Source organism: Chelonoidis abingdonii, chromosome 7 (genome assembly GCF_003597395.2).
Source record: "Chelonoidis abingdonii isolate Lonesome George chromosome 7, CheloAbing_2.0, whole genome shotgun sequence".
Lineage (NCBI taxonomy): Eukaryota > Metazoa > Chordata > Testudines > Testudinidae > Chelonoidis > Chelonoidis abingdonii.
Genome location: NC_133775.1, coordinates 73,326,874 through 73,348,944, shown reverse-complemented (window position 1 = coordinate 73,348,944; position 22,071 = coordinate 73,326,874). Strand labels below are relative to the sequence as shown.

The 22,071-nt window shown below is 42.6% G+C and overlaps 1 protein-coding gene across 1 annotated transcript in view; it reads left to right on the top strand.

Annotated features, from left to right (window-relative positions):
* Nucleotides 1-22,071, top strand: part of LOC116829416 (protocadherin alpha-3-like) — a 226,228-nt gene that overhangs the window by 3,108 nt on the left and 201,049 nt on the right. Inside the window, exon 2 of the mRNA XM_075068305.1 lies at nucleotides 3,857-6,232. Within this exon, the coding sequence (XP_074924406.1) occupies nucleotides 3,857-6,232 (2,376 nt within the window). The remainder of the gene's footprint in view (nucleotides 1-3,856; nucleotides 6,233-22,071) is intronic.

Genomic DNA, 22,071 nt, shown 5'->3' with positions numbered 1-22,071 from the left:
TATCACTTTTCTCTTTTACCTATTGGATAGTATATTTTCCTTACAATGAAGTACAGGAACACCATCCGGGAAACGTTTTTTTAAATTATATTTGCTTCTTAATTATCGTTCCAGGGTCCTTTATTACACTAAATCACTTGAGGTTTCAGTGGAGCATGGTGAACGAAATCATTGAATAATATTACCCTATATTCAAGGTGTATTTCTGAAATAACTCGTCTTGCTCACAGGAAAAAAAGTACTAAAATAGATTAGTATTATCTGTTGGCACTACAAGCGGGTCACTAGAATCATAGGGCCTGTACTTATAGGTCCTAGATGTTTGATTAACAACAGCTAATGCCTCTCCTCTAGTTATCTCCCAACAGTATTGTTTTATCAGGTGTGATATAGATTATCATTCCCTATAATATTCAGTTATTATCCCATGATAATGAACACTAACTAATCTTATGAAGAGAAGCATGTACTTTTTGAAGAAAGGTATCACCATTATTTACTCCAATGGAATGGTTTTTTGACATTTATTTCAGTGATTGAAGAGAGAGAATTGTTTTTATTACCTATTTCCCGCTGATTGTACATCCATATACCTGAGTCATTTCAGTTGTTGTTTTCCAGATTTTATTTCTTGTCTGATATTGGGTCAGGGAAAATTATCTGTCTTTGGTCATATCTTTGGTCATAGTTCTTTATAAATTTTATGGGTATATGCTGGTAAGAATAATTGTTGACTTAACCCCCATCCCCAGCAAAATATGGGACCATTTTTCTAACGAATTTTACAGGATTGAAAGTTGGATAAAATATAAATTAAACTAATATAGAGTAAGATCACAGGAACATTGGGATTGCCAGACTGGATCAGACCAAAGGGATATTTAGTCCAGTATCCTGTCTCTGACAGTAGCGAGTAGTAGATGCTTCAGAGGAAGGTATGAGAACCCCACAACAGGCACGTGTGGGATATTCTACCCCACTTTTAGGTATCATTCTGATCTCTAATAATTAGAGATTGTCTTAAACCCCGAAGCAAATGGTTTAATAGCCCTCCCAGAAACGTTGTGGTATTATGATAATTGGCCATTCTTGATATTCATATAAATATTCAACCTCTTTATGAATCTTGTTAAATTCTTGATCTCAAGGACTTTCTGTGGCGACAGGTTCCCCAGTCTAATTACATTTTGTGTGAAAAGGTATTTCCTTGTATTGGTTTTGAATGTCCTACCTCTTAATTTAATTTAATATCCCCTTGTTCTTGTACTATGAGACAGGGGGAACAGAGGTTCCTTTTCTAGGCTATTTTTTATTTTATATCATCTCCTTTCTAAGGTAAACAATCCCAATCTTTTCAATCTCTCTTAACATAAGACCTTTTCCAGGCCTTGACCATTCTCTTCACCCTTCTCTGAACGTCTTTCAGTTGTGCAATATATTTTTTTTGAGATTAGTGGGCTAGTGCTACACACAGTATCCAAATGAGGCCACGCTATTGATTTATGTAACGGCTTATAATATTTTGCATATTATTCTCTATCCCATTCTTGGTGCATCCTAACATCTTGTTGACTTTTTGACGGCAGCTGAATATTGAGCACAGGTTTTTATTAAGCTGTCTACAGTATCGCCCAAGTCCCTGTCTTGGGTTGATACAGTTCATTTAGAACTTTATAAGGTGTAGATGTAGTTTATTTCCTTCCCTCCAATATGCTTTCCTTTGCATTTGTTGACATTACATTTCATTTGCCATCTTGTTGTCTATTCATCTAGCTTGTTGGAGTCTCTCTGAAGTTCCTGACCCGTCTGCTTTGCTTCCGACTAACCTAAATAAGTTTGTGTCATCTACATATTTTGATACCTGAATTTATTTCATTTCCTTCCAGGTAATTAAATATTAAACAACACAAAACCTAGTTCAAAACCTTTAGGAACCCCTGTTAACTTTTGCGATGATGCAGCTTGACCACCAACCTTTGGTTTCTGTCTCGTTGACAGTTTTTGATCCAAGATAATACTTTGCCTGTCACCTCAACACTACTTAGCTTCCTTAGTTGCCTACATGCAACTGTGTTAAATCTCTTTTGTAAGTCTAAATAAATTGTGTCAGCTGGTTATTTTTTATCCACTATTTTATTGACATACTCAAAGAATTCTAAAAGATTAGCCCGATTCGATATTCCATTGCAGACTCCATGCTGTTTAGACCCTGACATGATTATATCTGTGTTGTTGCCTGCCCTTTCAGGCAAGCGGATATTGGAAGCCAATAGCTTGCACGTGACACCGTCAAGGTGATGAAATATGTATATATAAAATAGTCTTCAAATGCGGGCTTCCTCACTTAAGAGGAAACATATGGCTCTCCGGTCTTTTTCCATGGTGGAGAGAAATTATCAGGGGCCAACAGCCCAAACTTAATTGCCTACGAGAGATGGCAGATAACCCAAGCTTTTTCCAGTTGTGGAAAACCGTGTTGTGTTCTTTAGTGTTTATGTAAGTAGTGGACATGTTCCTGCCTTCTGGCTATGGCGTGGAGCCTTTTTTTTTTCTTGTTGGTCAATGAGCTCTCTCTGGCAATGCATGAAGAGCACGCGTCCATATGGATTATTTTAGCTGAGTATATCAACTGCCTTTGATATCGTTGAGAGTGAGGTTTTGTGGACCCTGGCAGGGTTGGATGGATTTGCTCTTGATTATTTACCTTTCTCTGTGAGGTGGCCCAGAAGGTATACATTTTCTGATTTCTCATCTGACTAACGGTAGCTCATGTGGGTTATTGCAGCGTTCTAATCTTTCCTCCTAACTTTTAGGTGAAGGCGTTACAGGAAATAACGAAACATCTTGAGCTTTGATTACTTGGGAAAATCAGGAAACTTCAACTAATGCAAAATATGTTTCACCCGATTGTTAAGAGACGCTCCTGGCAGAGGGCCTGCTACACTCCCTGCACCGTTGACTGTAGTAGTGTTCAGCTCCCGAATACAATTGAAGATATTGGTTCTCAACTTCAAATGCCAAATGGCACCTGAGTACCTCAGAGATTGTCTGGCCCCTTGTCTTGATATGCCGCATCAATTGAGATCAGCCTAGGCTCTTGAACCAACAATTTCCTGGTTTCAGTAGACCTACCAGGTCATGAATATATACATTTCACACATTAAGACGTGGTCATAGTTGAGATATTTCAGAATTATTTCCAGCAAAGTTTATTATATCTTATGTTTCAAGCTACTAACATTTTGCCGTTATAAAAAAAAGGGGACATGGTTGTTAATAGCAATCGTTATCGGGTAATTATGAGTATGTGTCTTTGCGAATATGCGCGCGCTAAGCGTCATATATTTATGGTGCAATGGTTATTTAAAAAGCAATTAATCCGTTTCAGATTTGAATATAGAGACAATATATACCAAATTTACAAAATATTCGATGTATATAAAAATAGGACAAAACAGCATTTATTTCAATAGCAGGCTAATGATAAAAGGAACTAGTGGAAAATAGCAAGCGGTACAATTAATGGGTTAGTAAAATATTAGAAATATTTCTGAATCAAGAAAAATAGTTACTGAGATTTAGAAAAATTGAAAGGCATGATTTGCAATTGTACTTACACATTTAGTCACAAGGTGTCGCTGTCGCCTAAAGAGACATTCCAGAAAGAAAGAAACACACAGCTCCTCCCCCAGAAGCCCTGAAAAATCCTGCCTCTCTGCGCGTGACGCGGGCTCCCGGATTGCCAGGCTTGGATTAAATTAAACTGCTTTCAAAGCGCATCTTCCTCATTCACTGGAGTCTGCTGGTCCTTCAGTTAAATCGCTGATTCATAAACCGGCACCGCCCCGCGTCCGCGATGGCTCTTTTCCGGAGAGACGCCCTGGTAAGCAGGCAGCTGCTGCGGCTGCTTCTGTTGCACACGGCCTGGGAGGTGGGCAGCGGCCAGCTCCGGTATTCCGTGCCAGAGGAATCCAAACACGGCACCTTTGTGGGCCGCCTGGCCCAGGACCTGGGGCTGGAGGTGGCGGAGCTGGTGTCTCGGATGTTCCGGATGGTCTCCAGCGGCAGGAGAGACTATTTTGAGGTAAATTTGCAGAGCGGCGTTTTGTTTGTTAATTCGCGACTAGACAGGGAAGAGCTGTGCGGCCAGAGCCCCCTGTGCGCCATTGACCTGGAGGTGATAGTGGACAAACCGCTGAGGATATTTCACGTGGAAGTGGAGATACAGGATATAAATGACAATGCTCCTGTGTTCCCCGTAAATGAGCAAAACCTGAGTATAGCAGAATCACTAACGCTTCCAGGTTCGCGTTTCCCACTAGAGGGCGCGTCTGACGCAGATATTGGTACAAACTCGCTGTTAACCTATAAACTCGGCCCAAGCGAACATTTCACCATAAAGGTGCAAACTAATGAAGAGCAAAGTAAATCTTTAGTTCTTGTTTTAAAGCAATCACTGGACAGAGAGGAAACCCCTGTACATCATTTATTACTCACAGCCACTGACGGTGGCAAACTGGAGCTCACCGGCACAGTTAGGCTGCTGATCACGGTGCTGGATGTGAATGATAACGCCCCTTCTTTTAACCAGTCTAGTTATAAAGTTCGATTATTAGAAAATGCAGCTAAGGGAACAATGGTAATTAAAGTGAACGCAACCGACTTAGATGAGGGAATTAATAAGGATATTTTATATACACTTCGCGGTGTTACTCAATCTAGTGTAAGTGCCACCTTTAGAATAGATTCAAATACTGGAGAGATCAGTGTAAATGGAGAACTGGATTTCGAAAACACTAAATTACACGAAGTTCAAGTAGAGGCCACTGACAAAGGTAATTTCCCATTATCCGGGCACTGCAATGTTTTCGTAGAAGTGTTAGATGTTAACGATAATGCCCCCGAGTTAACAATAACGTCTCACTCTCTACCGGTGCCGGAGGACACTCCCCCGGGGACAGTGGTGGCTCTTATTAGCGTCTCTGACCGAGACTCGGGAGACAACGGCAAAGTCACCTGCTCCATCCCCCCGAACCTGCCCTTTCGACTCGTCTCCACCTTTAAGAATTATCACTCGCTGGTGCTGGCGGAGGCCGTGGATCGGGAGCGAGTGTCTGAATATAAGATCGTGGTGACAGCCAGAGACCAAGGGGCCCCGTCTCTCTCGGCCAGCAGCAGCATTTTGGTGGCGATCTCGGATGTGAACGATAACGCCCCTGCTTTCCCTCAGCCCGTTTACACGGTGTTTGTGAAGGAAAACAACCCGCCCGGGGCCCATCTCTTGACCTTGTCGGCCTGGGACCCGGACCTGCGGGAAAACGCCTTTGTGAGCTATTCGGTGGTGGAGCGAAGTGTGGGAGAGCAGCCCCTGTCCAGCTACATCTCGGTGCACTCGGAGAGCGGGCAGATCTATGCCCTGCAGCCCTTGGACTACGAGGAGCTGCAAGTGCTGCAGTTCCAGGTGAGCGCGAGGGACGCCGGGTTGCCGTCGCTGTGCGGGAACGTGAGTGTGCAGCTCTTTGTCCTGGATGCAAATGACAACGCGCCCGCAGTGTCCCCGGCTGGCTCTGTCGGCGGCTCGCCAGGGCCCGAGCTGGTTCCGCTGTCGGCCGGCGCAGGGCACGTGGTGGGCAAGATCCGAGCGGTGGATGCGGATTCCGGCTACAACGCGTGGCTTCGCTACGAAGTGCAGGATCCCGGGGCTGCGGGGCCTTTCCGGGTGGGTGTGTACAGCGGGGAGATCAGCACGACGCGGGCGTTGGAGGAGGCGGACGGCCCCAGCCAGAGCCTCGTGATCCTGGTGAAGGACCATGGGGAGCCGTCGCTGTCCGCGACAGCCACTGTCAGCCTGTCCCTGGTGGAGAGTCCCCAGGCTGTGAGATGGGACTCGAGGCCAAGGGGCGGGAGCGAAGGGCCCTTGGTTGACATGAACGTGTCTTTAATGATCGCCATTTGCTCGGTGTCCGGGCTGTTTGTGCTGGTGATTGTCGTGTACGTTGGCCTGAGATGCCGCCCGGGTCCGGAAGTGATGTGCGGGCCTGGGAAAGCCACCGTGGTGTGCGCGAGCGAGGTGGGGAGTTGGTCCTATTCCCAGCGCCAGAGCCGGAACTTGTGTGTAGGGGAAGGCACCGCCAAGAATGATCTCATGGTTTTCAGCCCCAACTTTCCTAACTCTACAGAGAACGGGGACAAAGAGAAACATCAGGAGATGACGCCGAATCTCCGTGGAACGGTTAGTGAAGTCCTATTTTTTTTAGATCGATTACAACATCCTTTTATTATAACAGATATTTGAAGGCATTTTATTGATCAATCATCTCATTTTCATTTTGTGAAATAGTAACAATAGTAATAATTTGATACGAATCTTTCTTCACATACTTTTAAATGGGTTTGTTTGTGTGTTCCTTCTGCGAGGTGGAGCCAGCAGCAAGGAAGGCTGGGTTTAGTGTCGGGGTTCCTTTTCAACAATACAGCACAGAACCAGCTGGAGCCCGTACCCGGTGACCTGGAACAATTACACACCACCCCTTGGCAGCCTGTAAGAGCCAATAGCTCCCCTCTCACAAGCACAGATTCTGAGTTTAGCAAAAGCTTTTAATGATAGGAAGGAATTAACTCCACATTAATTTGGGAAAAAAACACAACTAGGGTTCATAAACACAAACCATGAGCAAAAGACTCACCCCCAGGTAAGTTGGGCAATGTCCTTTTCCCCTCAGGTTCTTAAGTCCAGAAGCCAAAAAGTCCCTCTAACATGCCTGTCCCTTCTTTGTACACCACTCACAGTTGCTGTCCTTGGCCACTGCAGCCCCAGAGTTCAGAGGTACATCCACAGAGTTCATCTCCCACACTGTGTGGAAGTCAGGACGGGGTAAGGAGGCACCCTACATGCTGCACTACTCAGGCTCTTGCTCGTCACCCCAATGGCGGATTGCCATGCCTTTGCAGGGCTCTGCCCTGGCCCTCTCCAGCAGCTTCTCTGCTGGCTGCTTACCACACCTCTCTACCAGTCACCCTGTTTGTCATGCCTCTCTGAGCCAGTTGCCCACTCATCAAGATGTTTTCAGGGCTCAGTGATTGCAGCTTTTAGTGGGAGAGCCTCACTCCTGGTGCATACTGGGCAGTCTCTTGCAATAGAGACACTGTCCCAAAGTACAAAGACCTAGGTATTAATGATTTCAGCTCTGTAGCCTGTAAGAAGAGCCCCAATTGAGTCTAAAGTAGCTCTTTTGTTATACCATGGAGAAAGAAAGGATTAAATGGTATCTAGGACCCTGAAACAGCTCACATCACCAGCTACAAGTACTTGTTGTTGTTGTTTTTTGTTTGTTTGTCCCTCCCTGCCCCCCTTGGGGTTTAGAACCCATGTCCCCTGCCTAGCGAGTGCTGTTCAGATGAGGGTGAGTCCCTCCATTGGGGTATGCCAGGTTCAGTTCTGCTGCCCGTGGTTCACACAACAAGGATAACAACCCTTTATTACTCCTGCCCCAATAACAAGGAGATTGGGGATCCAGCACCAGCCACAAGTGATCATATGGGCAAACAGTCTTGTCATGCTGAGCACCTAGACAGGGTAGGTGTGTCCATGCAAATGAGATCAGCTTCTTAAGTCTTTTTCCACAGCTCACTACTAGATGTCAGAGGGGAGCTCGTCCAGACTCTGCTTACAGTTGCATACCCAGAAGGAAAATAATTGGGATAGAATTATTTTCTATGCATTAAAATCTTATGTTAAATAATATTGTTCTTGATGTACTTTGAGTTATATTATAGAGTAAGTGTTAGGGGTTGCAGTTTGTCCAAAAGAATTTTATCTAGAGATTTGCTTCTAATTGGTCCTTATCCTTATCGTTTATATTTCCTAATGGAAGGCTCGATTTCTACATATGAATTTTTATACTTCTTTGTTTGTAGAATGAAAACTGCAGAATTTATGTCCCCATTTGCACTCTGCATTATTATAGAACCTTCTCCTGGAGTAAAACACTTTTATTTGCTTGGGGAATTATTATAACAATTGCTAGTTTATCTTTTGATTCTCATTAGTTATGACCATCGATAGCCCTATGCTTTACTTAAATAAATAACATTTTTCTCTTAGATAGCAAAATCTATCTGAAGATGCCGAACTACTTTAGAAAAATGTGAATTAAGATTCTGATTCCACTCCTGGAAATCAAGGGCTAACCTCTCATTGACTTCAGTGATGAAGCCTACCAAAAGCCCTGTGGGTTAGATAGGACTGTCCCCATTTGTAGGTGAGATATTCATGTAGGAAAGTGAAATAAATTGCCCATGGTCATACCAGAAGTGTGTGACTAAGGAAGGGATAGAAACCTGACCTCCTGCTTTCCACCCTTCCTCCTTAATCACAAACGTGCCTGTCTTACTCCCTTTAAAATCAGAGAAGAAACTTACCTTGTCTCCCCTGTGAACACAATGGGCAAAAAACCATTGTGTCTTTGGATCTCTTCTTGAAACTGGATTATTTTATTGGTCCATTAATTTAATCTTTATATGGGCATACAGTGCATTTTTTTCCTCAAAATGCAGCATGGAAATGGGTTTACAAGATGCGGAAATTATTATTATGTTCTTTTCTGAGCCCTAAAGTGTTCGTTTATATATTGTAACTAAAATAGTAGTTCACTGAAGCTCTGCCAGCCACAGAAATATCTAACTAAACACTCCTTTTAAAACTTAATTTAAAAATTACTAGTTTTTGCTGAGAAGAAATATCAATAGCATTTTTTGTATTAAGAATGAAGTGTTATTCATACTAAATACTGGTTTGTAATAACTACTCTTCACTCAATAAAGACTCAAGAACTGTTGTTCACTCAAGGCACTTTTCTTCACATACGATGGATGCTTTTATCTTATTTTAAATATATTGCGCTATTAATAGTTGTAAAACAGACTGCCATCCCCTTGGAAGCAAAAATATTAATCTACCCCCTCCTAGTAACAGAAACTAGTTAACTTAATGGAGAGGAGGAAGTATCTTGTCAAAAGTAGGTGTAAACATTGTGTACTGCTGTGGAATTTTTTTCTTGGATTTTGTTTCACTCTTGAACATTGATTTGTATGAGAATTGTTATTAATCATAAACTTTATGTAGGAAAGTATATTGTTACCTTTACCTTATTTTCTCTGATACTGCAAAAGTTGCTTGCAGATTCTAGTTTCCAGGTTTTAACTTTGTTTTCCAATATTGGATTATAGAATATAAGATAATTTAAAACTGTATTATTTCTCAGAAAATTACCTTACATTATAGTTTTCCTGGTTCCCTTTTCTAACAAAAGACTGTGGACAATAAAAATTTGATTTAAAACAGTTGCAAAATTTAATAATTTTTATATTCAAGTTTACAGAATTGCAAATGGGAAAAGAAAGAAAATAAATATTAAATAATAAGGAAGATTAAAGAAAATATGTTTAGACATTCTCCAGATTTGGTCACATGATAAAATAGGCCCCATTCCCCCCTTAAACAGTAAGGATGCTGGACAGGATGGGACTTGTCTCCATCTGACAACAACATGGAATGTGGGCATGCTGAAGAGGACACAGATAGCACTTCCCACTTTCCACACTAAAGAGGGGAGTTATTAGTCTCTCTAGGTGTTTCCTGCTTGGGGTAGGAACTGTCAGCTGTGAATACTTTCCTCTCAATAGGAGGAGATAGGAGTTGGCCCTGGCATTTTCCCCTTTATGGAGCCATTTTGTTGTGATGTAGTCCTTAGGCATACAAAGGGCACTATCCCTGTATTTCTTGTGTGTCCAAAACTTCCAGTGATTTTAGCTGATAGAGACAAGGGGGTGAGGTAGTATCTTTTATTGGACCAACTTCTGTTGGTGAAAGGGTAAGCTCTTGAGCTTCACAAAGCTCTTGTTCAGGTCTATGGAGCTCAGTCCAACAAAAGATTACCTCACCTACCTTGTCTTCCTCATATCCTGGGACCAGCACCACTACAACAACACTGCTGACAATGATTTTGATGGGAGTTGTAGGCATACCAGGACTGAAGTTCAATGGACTAAAATTTCACAACATAACCCTCTGCCCCACATCAGCATGATAATAAAAATGTTCTCTAGTGACATCATCAGTGAAAACAGTGCCCTCAGGTGAAAATAGTTTCTTCAGTTGTGTAATATGTGCCAGTGGTCTACTAGGTGATCTAATAACTTGTCTGGGGCTATGGTTAATTGCTCTCATATCCCTTGATTCCTCTCTTATCTTGATTCTTCAGCACAGGTCACCTTGGTATGGCTTGTGGCACTTAGATACCATGATGATAGCTCTTTTAGAAACAGTACTACAGACAGATGGACAAGGAGATAGATTAAGAAAGTAAATGGCTAGAGTGAAGGCAGCAGAAATGGCAATCTCAGGTGGACAAACTATGATAAACAGTTTAAATTTTATTCAGCGGCTGTTTCGGAAATAAGACAGGGCTTCTTCACTTGTATCGGAGCATCCTCGTGTTCTGATCAGTGGAAGTGCTCTGGGAGGAGAACAGCCTGGTAAGTTCAGGCTAGCTTCATAGATATTATCAAGTGCTTTCAGACTAAGCTTGGCTTTTTAAGAGCAGAACCATTGCTGTAGACAAGGTTGAGGGTGCAGCAATGGGTGGTTTCTTTCTTTCTTTCTTTCTTTCTTTCTTTCTCATTCAGAGTCACTTATTAAGGTTCTAGATATGCTCAGAGAGCACTGGGTTACTCCTCTGTGAACAGGGTCCTTGTTACTCTTAGTTGTTGGAGGATGAGTTCCATTATTGGTGGATATTAAAACGTCTCCCGTAGGTAAGGTAGTATGCTAGCACCTTCTAGAAAGCAGTTGTTAGGCTTCTTGTCAGGATGCCATTGCTTGATGATGATAATCACATTTATTATTTGCATTTGCTAATGGCCCTTTTACTAATACATGGTATCATGACCATGGAATGGTTCGTGATCATAAATGCCAACCTCAGGGGCGACTTTAAAAAACAGGGCAGACACCCCAAACTGGTTGTATGTTCTATCACTATATTTCAGCAGTCCAGTAACATTCATTTTCACTTGAGGTGCATTATTAATATTTTATACTAAATGTAATACTTAACTGCTAAAATAGATGCTTACAATTTTTTTATGAGAGGGTGTATCACCTCCTGACATGGCTAGATATTTACCATCACCTTGTACATGTTGGTTTAATTAAAACATCTTTATTACATATTGTCATTCTGACCTTATCTTTTAGAAGGATATAACCGTGTCTTAGTGGGTCACAACTGAGAATGCCAAATTCAGGACTATCAAGACTAATTCCCCACTCTGGCACTTTGAGTGCAGAAGGCCTGCAAGGACTCTAAAAATTAATACTGGCCACTCCAGGCTTGTATTAAACTCCCAAGGTTACAGCTTTTCTCTGACCTTGGATGGGTAGATGCTGCCACCACCCAAGTGCAAAACCCCTTTGATCACCCAGGAAGGCACACTTGGGAATTTCTTCCTGTGGGGTACCCTCAAGCCCTTTCACCCCCCCCCCGGGGAAGAGCCGAGAAAGAAAAAAAAATCAGCTGTTGCCACCATCTAATTAAACAACATGTGCACCAACCTCTTAAGACACAAAAATCCGATTCTGTTCTCAAAAGGTAAATTATATTAATTAAAAAAGAGAAGAAAATACATCTGGGAACTCATGCTTTTTCTAGATGAAAAAAAACCAACTGCAAGGATTAAGTATCAAGAATAGCTTTCCTGAGGTCCAACTGAAAGGTTACAAGCAAAACAAAAGCACCTGGGGTTAGCACAGAGAAGTTCACAAGCCATAAAGAAATAAAACTAAATAAACCTAATTGCATCTTCCTAGACATTTCCAGACCTACTTAGATACCTGGAGTTTCAAATGAGTAGTTTCTAGGTATGATATTGAGGATTTTTCATACCTGGCCCCAAGCTTCTTACAGCTTAACTGGTGTCCTGTCTGCCTCTCCCCGAGAGAATAATAACAGACAGACAAAAGGGAGTCTTTGTTCGAATTTTAAAAAGTTATAGCCTTCCTATTGGCTCTTTTGGCCAGGTCCCCACTCACTTCCTTTTACCAATGCATAGCAGAGAGACTTTTTAACCCTTTACAGGTAGAGCAATTAGAGAACAGCTACTAAGAGGGATTTCATAACTACTGACTGTCTGGGTGTCCCTAAAAGGGAGCTACCCCCCTCTCTTAATTTATCACAAGGACAAACTGCTGAGAAATAGGGCAGATACACCCCAAGACTGATGGCTAATCCCCCATAGGATATACCAAACCAGCAACAAAAGTAAACTTCTGTTTCACCACACTGGCTAACAAGAAGTCAGAAAAGCAGATTCCTTAGGCATTCCTGTCCTTGTATTACCACTGAAAACCTTAGACTTATAGAGATGAGAGGTTCTTTAAAACCAATCTCTTCAAATAAAAAGTTCTTCTGATCCCAAAGGACCAACCACACACCCAGGTCAATATATAACTTACATCTTACCCAAAAATCATGCTGATACCAGTCCTTTAATATCTAAAAGCTAAAGATTTATTCATAAGAAAGAAAGAAAGAAAGGTGAGAGTTAAAATTGGTTAAAGGAATCAAATACATACAGTAATTGCAAAGTTCAGGCTTGTAGCAGTGATAGAATAAACTGCTGGATTAAAGTCTCTGGTTGCTTCCAAATCATTGGAAGGTGCTCAGTCCATTGGTTAGAATGCTCACATTACTGGAGTCCAGAGGCTGAAGGAGGATAGAGGCTGGAGCAGGATAGAGGCAAAATGGAGGGGTTTCCAGAGCCATTTATATCCTTTGCCATGTGGTGGGAACCCCATTGATTTAAACAAAAACCTCAGCACAGGTAGTGGAGAATCACCGGTGACCAGATTGTGTTTGGAGTCACATGGGCAAGTCACATGTTCATGCCCAATTTCTCTCAGTCATTGCAGGAAGCCATTATCTAGATGCTAGACAGCAAGTTTACAGGACAGTCCACTCAGTATAGATGGGCATCTCCCATGGTCCATTGGAAATTTAGTGTCCTTTTGATGGGCCGCTCATTTTGAATAGTCCCTCCAAGATGTGCTGGCTAACTACTTCATGGATGTTACCCAAGAGCAAACATTTGAAATCCAGGTATACCATAGAGAAAGGAAGGATCAAATGGTATCTAGGACCCTGAAACAGGGGTCACACCACCAGCTACAAGTACCTGTTCTCTCCTCACACCCTCCTCATATTTTAACCAGATAACATCACAAGGAGTCAGTGTGTTCCTGTTACTCATAGGGAATGTTTTTCTACCATCCTTGATATCAGGATGTTCTGGTACCACTTGATATGGGGATGTGTTTGCGTGAGTGCTCTGTGCCTAGCACTTCTTAGGAATGTGTATTTCTGCAATATAAGCCCTGTTCTTTCCTGACTCTGTGAGCAGGTCCTGCCTCTTGCTCACAGCTTGTCTTTGCTTTATATCAGTAAAGCTTCGATTACTATTTTAGCCTAGGACTCAGGAGTCATACCAGTCCTTTGATACAAGATCTTATGTCTCAGGCTCTCTTTCTACTACATAGTCTAAACATTAACATATCCTTACAAGTGGATAGGTATAACAAGTGGGGTTCCACAGGGGTCTGTTTTGGGACTGGCTCTGTTCAATATCTTCATCAACGACTTAGATGTTGGCATAGAAAGTACGCTTATTAAGTTTGCGGACGAACACAAACTGGAGGAATTGCAATGCTTTGGAGGACACGGTTCAAAATTCAAAATGATCTGGGCCAATTTGGAGAAATGGATCTTGAGGTAAAATGGATGAAGTTCAATAAGACAAATGCAAGTGCTCCACTTAGGAAGGAATCAATCCAGTTTCACACATTACAGTGACTGGGAAACGAGACTGTCTAGGAAGGAATATGGCCAGAAAGAGATCTAGGGGCTTAGTGGACCATCAAGCTAAATACGAGTCAACAGTGTGATACGCTGCAAAACAAGAAACGTGATTCTGCGGATGCAATTAACAGGGTTGTTGTAAACAAGACACGAGAATTCATTCTTCCACTCTACTCGGCGCTGGTTAGGCCTCAACTTGGAGTATTGTGTCCAGTTCTGGCCACGGGCATTTCAAGAAAGATGTGAGAAATTGGAGAGGGTCCAGAGAGACAACAAGTGAATGATAAAGGTCTTGAGAACAATGACCTGATGAAGGAAGGCTTGAAAAGATAATGGTTTGTTTAGTTTGGAAAGAGAAAGAACTGAGAGAGGGGACATGATTAGTACAGTTTTCAGGTTCTAAAAAGGGTGTCATCAGGAGGAGGAGAAAACTTGTTCACCTTTAGCCTGTAATGATAGAACAAAGCCAATGGCTTAATGCAGCACAGGGAGATTAGGTTGGACACTTAGGAAAAAAGTTCTAATGGTCAGGGTAGTTTAAACACTGAAGAAATTGCCTAGGGGTGTGTGGAATCTCCATCTCTGGAGATATTAGAGTAGGTTAGATAAATGTCTATCGGGGATGGTCTAGACAGTATTTGGTCCTGCCATGAGGGCAGGGGACTGGACTCGATGACCTCTCGAGGTCCCTTCCAGTCCTAGAGTCTATGAATTTATGAATAAGTCTAACATCTATCTTGAACAGTACTCATGTACAGGAGAACTGGTCTGGTTTCCAGCTATGAATTTGTCAGTGCTCAGTTGATGCCTAGCAAGAGACAGCACCTGGTCTATCATTGTCAAGCATGGAATACTCCTGAGGGAATTTTGTGCCACTGTGAATGTGCAAAATTCACATGTCCTGCAGAATGTTTTTCTCTGCAGAAAATGCTCTTCTGCCCAAGAAGTGCTGCCATTCCACCTTTTACCCATCAGAGGCGGCTGTGGTGCAAAATCAGCATGAGTGGTGCCACAACGGCCTCTGGTGGACAAAAGGCAGAACTGCAGTTCTTCTGGGGCAGAAGGTATTTTCTGTGGGGAAAAAAAATTCCATCCCTGCATAGTGGCACAGAATTTCGCCAGGAGTAGAAGTTCATCACAGCACCCTGCCCGTGGAGCCAGGTTAGGACAGATAGAGTGGGGCACATGGGGTTGCTGGGGTGTGAATGTCACACACTAGGATTCAGAATGGCTAGTAGGGGGACGGAGTGGGGTGCAGACTCAGGAGCTAGTGGTGTGACAGCATTGATCCAGGGTTGAATGGAAGTGGGGGTGCAAGGCTACATGGGAACCAGGAATGTGGGGCTTCAGGGACACGTGGGGATGGGAGAGGAGGCTGCAGATACCCATGGGGGTGTGGGGACAGGGACAAATGTGCCTGACTGTATGGGAGAGGTTTAGTGTCAGCCAACATCTTCATGAGGGAGGCTCCCCAACTCCCTAAAAATCCTGCCTCTCCCCCCACCCAAAATTCCATATTTCTCCCAGCTGCACACAACAACCCTCCAGGTTCACTGCAGGCTCCTTTCCTTTCTCTCTGCTTCTCTGTTATCCCTGACTCCCCCAAGCCTTTGTACTGCTTCTGACAGGTCCAGAAGATAAAGTTCTATATTGTAATTTAAATGGAATATGCATAGTAAGGAATCTATTTGTAAAAAAGAAATTACTAGAATCTTTTTTGTCTGTATTGTTACAGACATACTTGCTGACAGATATTTTGAAATAAATTACCAAAATAGTTGAAATTGGCATGATTATATTGTGTTATTTTGATAAATAAAATATGCAGAATTTTAAAGTATTGTGCACAGAATTTTTAATGTTTTGGCACAGAATGTTTAATTTTTTGGCACAGAAATCCCCCAGGAGTAATGGAACTAGTTTTTCACTCAGAGTGTTATTAGACTGTGGAACTTGTTGCTACGGGATGTTGTTGAGGCCAAGAATTTAGCAAGACACAAAGACGGGTTGGACTTCTAGACAGATAACAAAAATAATCAGAATAATAATAGTTAATGTTAAAAAGTTTTTGAAGGCATATAAAACCTCCAGCTTCAGGGCTTAAGACAATTTCTAAGGTTAGGGGTTAAGATGAGAAATTTATGGAGGACAAAGCAGCAAAGAGTCCTGGGGCACCTTATAGACTAACAGACGTATTAGAGCATAAGCTTTCGTGGGTGAACACCCACTTTGTCAGACGCATTCACCCACGAAAGCTTATGCTCCAATACATCTGTTAGTCTATAAGGTGCCACAGGACACTTTGTTGCTTTTTACAGATCCAGACTACCCCTCTGATACATGGAGGACAAATTATCCCATCTCTTCCTATTGTCTGGTTTCTTTCACTTTTCTCTGAAGCATTTGTTATTGCCTTGTTGGAGACACGATACTAGACAGGTCTGATCCAGAATTACATTTTTTATGTTCCTGTGATCCAATCTTCTTGACCCCAATCAATATAGCTTTATACTTGGATATGGTAAGGATACTGTATTTATCTTGTATATCAGTCCTCTCGTGCAATGGATGAAGATCAAGTGTCCATATTGATTATTTTTAGACAATTCTTTCAGCTGCCTTTGAAAGTCTTGACAATAAGATTATTGACATGGCTGTTAACACTGGCCAGGTTGAAGAGTGAGTTGGCTTTGATTGACTTAATTCCTTTTTCTGTGAAAGGATTTAGCACTGGATGGTTTCTTACCAGCCCAAGGGGACTCATGGATTACTATTCTTATCCCTCCTTTTCAATGTGTACATCAAGCTTTTAGGGAACATAGTGAGGCAGTTTCACCTGTGAAGGTCTTCAGATGGTTCAGTTGCTAGGAGTTATGATGCTTGGGTAACATGCAGATTATTCTGGTTGGATTGGCAGAAATAATTGGAAGAAATGGCAGAAGTAGTGTCCTTTTTCTAAGACTGGAGTGTTGGATCATTTTTTGTTTCTGTGATTCATAGATCGTAGTTTCTATAGAATAGTTTAGTCCACAGTTTCTGTGGAATCTTCAGGTGCTTCTAGAAATCTAGTTAGCAATGACTCAGAGTGGCTTTTGCCATTTATCCTTGGCCAGGGAGTTGCATCCTTTTATTTTGGATGTAGTCTGCACCACAGTAATCTATGCTTTTATCATTTCCATTGGATAACCTGCTAGACATCCAGAAACATCAGCTATTGCAGAACATAGTTGCCTGCTTGATGATGCTTCTCACAGAGTGTGTATTATCCTCGTTCTGCATTAATAGTATTAATTTGCACTTCGCAGCTTAATTCTATGTGCAATTTAGGTTGTTGAATTTAGGCTATTAAGGTCTAAATATTTTATTTCTTAGGTATCTCAGGGACTGGCTCTTTCCTCGTACAATCAGAAGTAAAATCAGATTGCCTGTCTGCTCCACTGAGATCAGCTGAGGCACCTGAACTCAGAGGATCCTAATTAAAATTGGGAGGGGACTGGAAGCCAGATATTTTTCACTGTGGGGCCCCTGGATCTAGAACTTGCTGACTATTAGTGCACCAGAACATGAGTGTATTGACCTAGATGACATAACTCATAGCCTATCAATTTTCAAATAATTTTTTGGTGAAGGAGAGTTGATGGAAGTCATTGATGGTGATGATAGTCTGAGGCCATTTCTGCACTACAATCTTATGTTGACTCAAGTTACATGGATATACAACTGCTGCAGTTAGTTCTTCGCTTGCATGTGTGCATACTTGACTCCTTGTGTTGGTGGTGTGCATACTCACTAGGCATGCTTGTGTCGATGCAGTGTGGCACACTAGGGGTAGGTATCCCACTGTGCAACTCACCACTGTTGGGAAGTTTTGACTATGTATGATGGGGCCAAAGCAAGTCAACTCAGTGGTGACTGGGAGCATGGGGTCAACTTCTCAGTTTGCAAATGTCTCCATCACATAAAGGTATCTGTATCCCATAATTTTTGCACCTTTTTTCAAAATATTAAAAACCTGTATGCCCCTTGAAGTCTTTAAACCATGATTTGAGGACTTCAATAGCTCAGACATAGGTTAGGGATTTGATACAGGAGTGGATGGGTGAGATTCTGTGGCCTGCGTTGTGCAGGAGATCAGACTAGATGATCATAATGGTCCCTTCTCATCTTAAAGTCTATGATTCTATGATCATCTCTGATAGAAGCATGGAGCCTACACAGCTCTACACTATTGTCATGAGCATTGCAAGCACAGGATGCACAATTCTGTAGTATTTGCAGAGACAAAGTAAGAACTAAATGACTGGGGAAAATGATGATTTATTGGAGGACAGATTGCTGTGGAACACAGTGAGAACCAATTCCAGGTTGTTGTTGGCATTCATGGAGCAGCTGCAGATGGAATGCCACTTCTGGGCCCAAGAAACAAGCACTGACTGGTGGAATTGCATCATAATGCAAATTTGGGACATTGAGCAGTGGCAGAACTTTTGGAGGCACAAGGCCACATTCCTGGATCTGTCCACTGAGCTCACCCCAGCCCTCCAGCACATACACACCAAAGATGCCAGTGTCTGTATGCTGCTAGTCTGTGTACTGCAAAGGTGCCTGCTGAAGTTCTCACTGAGTGGCATGGGAAAGTGTCCCACCACAGAAGAAGAAATAAGGCAGCCCTCCCTAGAAACTTTGGGCAGAGGATTGCAGAGTACCTCCATGAAAGTTTCATCAAGTTCTCTCAGGAGAGAGAGAGGGACATACCTGTGAACATAAACTAACTGCTCGATAGGTCCCCCCAGTCCTGCCTAACTTTGGATGGGAAAGAAAAGCAGATAGCAGCCTTACTTCTCTTGGTTGTACCACTACCCCTTCTAGCACAAGTATATTAATTAAAAGCCAAATGTTGTGTCCTGCTTCTTTGGGGGTGCCATCCTTGTAATTGAAAATTTATCTACACACTTACCCAAGTTTCCTTCTCCTGCATCAAGTTCATCTGTGCTCAAACGGCTGAAATGGCTGTACTATGGTGGTGTCAAAAACAGGTCCTGGCATGCTGTGTAGCTGGATCCCCCTGTTGCCTGTCTCTCATGCCCCTCCTCCTTTTACTTTTCCACCACTTTTTTCTCCTCACTGTACATGACAGGCCTGTGACTCAGGCTTCTTGGAGGTATCCACAGTGCTGTGGTGTTGTCTCTGCTGAGTCTGGCATGCAGCTCTGTGTAAAAACAGCAGGTCTGCAGCATGGCATGAGATCAATTATTGGCCTCCCCAATCTTCTGGTATGCCTACCACAGCTCCTTGGCTTTCATGTGGCACTGCTGCTGAGCCCTGTCATAGACCTTCTCCTGCATCCCCTGATCAATCTGCTCATAGATGTTTCTATGGCTGGTTCAGAGCTGTGACTGCACAGCCTTTTCTCCCCATTTCCCAGATGATCCAATATCTCCTGTCTACTCCAGGCAGGAGTGCGTCTGGTGCATGTTGCCGGTATGGTTGGCTGGGCAGTTGCACTCAACAGTGGAGAACTTGTAGGTGTGCTCACCAAGCTGGGCAGTCAGGAAACAGAATTTCAAAAAATTTCAGGGCTTTAAAGGGCAGGGAAGAGATTTTGGTTTCCATGACCACAAGCAGTGAAGTTCACAATGGTGATCAAAGTGTTCAGTATCTGGAATTGTGGGACAGCTGCTGGAGGACTGTTAGGATCGACATAAGTAACATAGTGTCTATACATGCACTGCATTGACTTAAGTACATCATTCATGGCTCTATGCCACAAGGGAGGTGGTATTACTATGTCAGTGTAACAAGGTGTTTACAGTGGTGGGAGACCAACTTATGTGTGGATGCATGCACAAATAGATAGATGTAAGCTGCCTTGCATTGACCTAACTTTGTAGTGCGGACCATGTCTTAGAGTGGGAGTAGTGAATTTTGATTTGGACATTAGTTTCAGTTTGTGCAGATTTTATTCATTAATTTTGTTGAAATTAGAAAGCAAGCAAGCAAGTCCAAAACACATATATAAACTTTCATAGGTTTCACAAGACTATTGAAAAAGATGGGAAAACTTACCCTTTTTATAGTTTTAATCAGTGAGGAATGGACAGTATTGTCCTGGTATCTATCTTGTAAATATTAAGTCAAATTTCATAGTTAATATCTCACAGAACTATGAGGCTGGTTAAAGATGGGAGTGAATTTCTGACATCACTATTTACTAACAAATATTTTCCCCATGATAAATATGTGAGATTATGGAACCAGTAGAGGAACTGTTGAAGTGAAATTGGGAGAAAAAATATTTTTTTAAATTGTGGCTTCAAAATTAAGTTTAACAGTTGATTTACTTATATGTCTGACTGGGAGATAAGAAAATATAAATATTATTATATGAATATTATAAAAAATTACACATTAAACAATCAGTTGTCAGTCGTTCCCAAAACGATGAAAATATATTTTACTGCCCAATGCATTGATGTAAAATAAGTAAAAATTCCTTAAAGAAATTTTGTTAGCAGAGTAGTGAAAGATGAAAGTCGTGATTAAGTAGAAAAGACATATATGGTGAAAAATCTTCGCTGTTGTATTTACACGTTCTGTCACAAGGTGTCACTGATGTCTAAAGAGACTTTTCAACAGGAAAGAAATATACAGCTCCTCCCACAGAAGACTTGAAAACCCTGCCTGTCAACGTATCAGGAGGGCTCTCCCGGATGTGAGAGGGTTGGATTAAATAAACTGTTTTCAAAGGTACCTCATCCTCCTCATTAACTGGACTCTGCGGTTCGCTCAGAAAAAAACTGATTTATAAACCCGCACCCCGTGTCCGCGATGGCTGTTTTCCGACGAGACTCCCTGGTAACCAGGCAGCTGCTGCGGCTGCTTCTGTTGCACACGGCCTGGGAGGTGGGCAGCGGCCAGCTCCGTTATTCCGTGCCGGAGGAATCCAAACACGGCACCTTTGTGGGCCGCCTGGCCCAGGACCTGGGGCTGGAGGTGGCGGAGCTGGTGTCTCGGATGTTCCGGATGGTCTCCAGCGGCAGGAGAGACTATTTTGAGGTAAATTTGCAGAGCGGCGTTTTGTTTGTTAATTCGCGACTAGACAGGGAAGAGCTGTGCGGCCAGAGCCCCCTGTGCGCCATTGACCTGGAGGTGATAGTGGACAAACCGCTGAGGATATTTCACGTGGAAGTGGAGATACAGGATATAAACGACAATGCTCCTGTGTTCCCCGTAAATGAAAAAAATCTATTTATTTCAGAATCCAGACGCCCAGGCTCGCGATTTCCACTAGAGGGCGCGTCTGACGCAGATATTGGTACAAACTCTCTGCTAACCTATAAACTCAGCCTAAATGACTATTTTGATGTAGATTTGCAGAAAAATAACGAGCAAAGAAAATCGTTAGTCCTTCTGTTAAAGGAACCTCTGGATAGAGAGGAAACCTCTGAGCATAGTTTATTACTCACTGCTACTGATGGGGGCAAACCGGAGCTCACCGGCACAGTTCAGCTGATGATCAAGGTGCTGGATGCCAATGATAACGCGCCTGTATTTAATCAATCTGTCTATGAAGTGCGTTTGTTAGAAAATGCGACTAATGGGACATTAATCATTAAACTCAATGCAACCGATTTAGATGAGGGAATTAATAAAGACATTTCATATTCATTTAGTAATTCTTTTAATCCTAATTTAAGAAACATGTTTAGTCTAGATCCAAACACTGGTGAAGTAAGATTTAAAGGAGAATTAGACTTCGAAAATATCAGTTTATATGAACTACAAATCGAAGCAACTGATAAAAGTGCTTTCCCCTTGACTGGACATTGCACGCTGGTGGTGGAAGTTTTAGACGTGAACGATAACGCCCCTGAGCTGGCCGTGACTTCCCTTTCTCTGCCGGTGCCGGAGGACGCTCCCCCGGGGACAGTGGTGGCTCTTATTAGCGTCTCTGACCGAGACTCGGGAGACAACGGCAAAGTCACCTGCTCCATCCCCCCGAACCTGCCCTTTCGACTCGTCTCCACCTTTAAAAATTATCACTCGCTGGTGCTGGCGGAGGCCGTGGATCGGGAGCGAGTGTCTGAATATAAGATCGTGGTGACAGCCAGAGACCAAGGGGCCCCGTCTCTCTCGGCCAGCAGCAGCATTTTGGTGG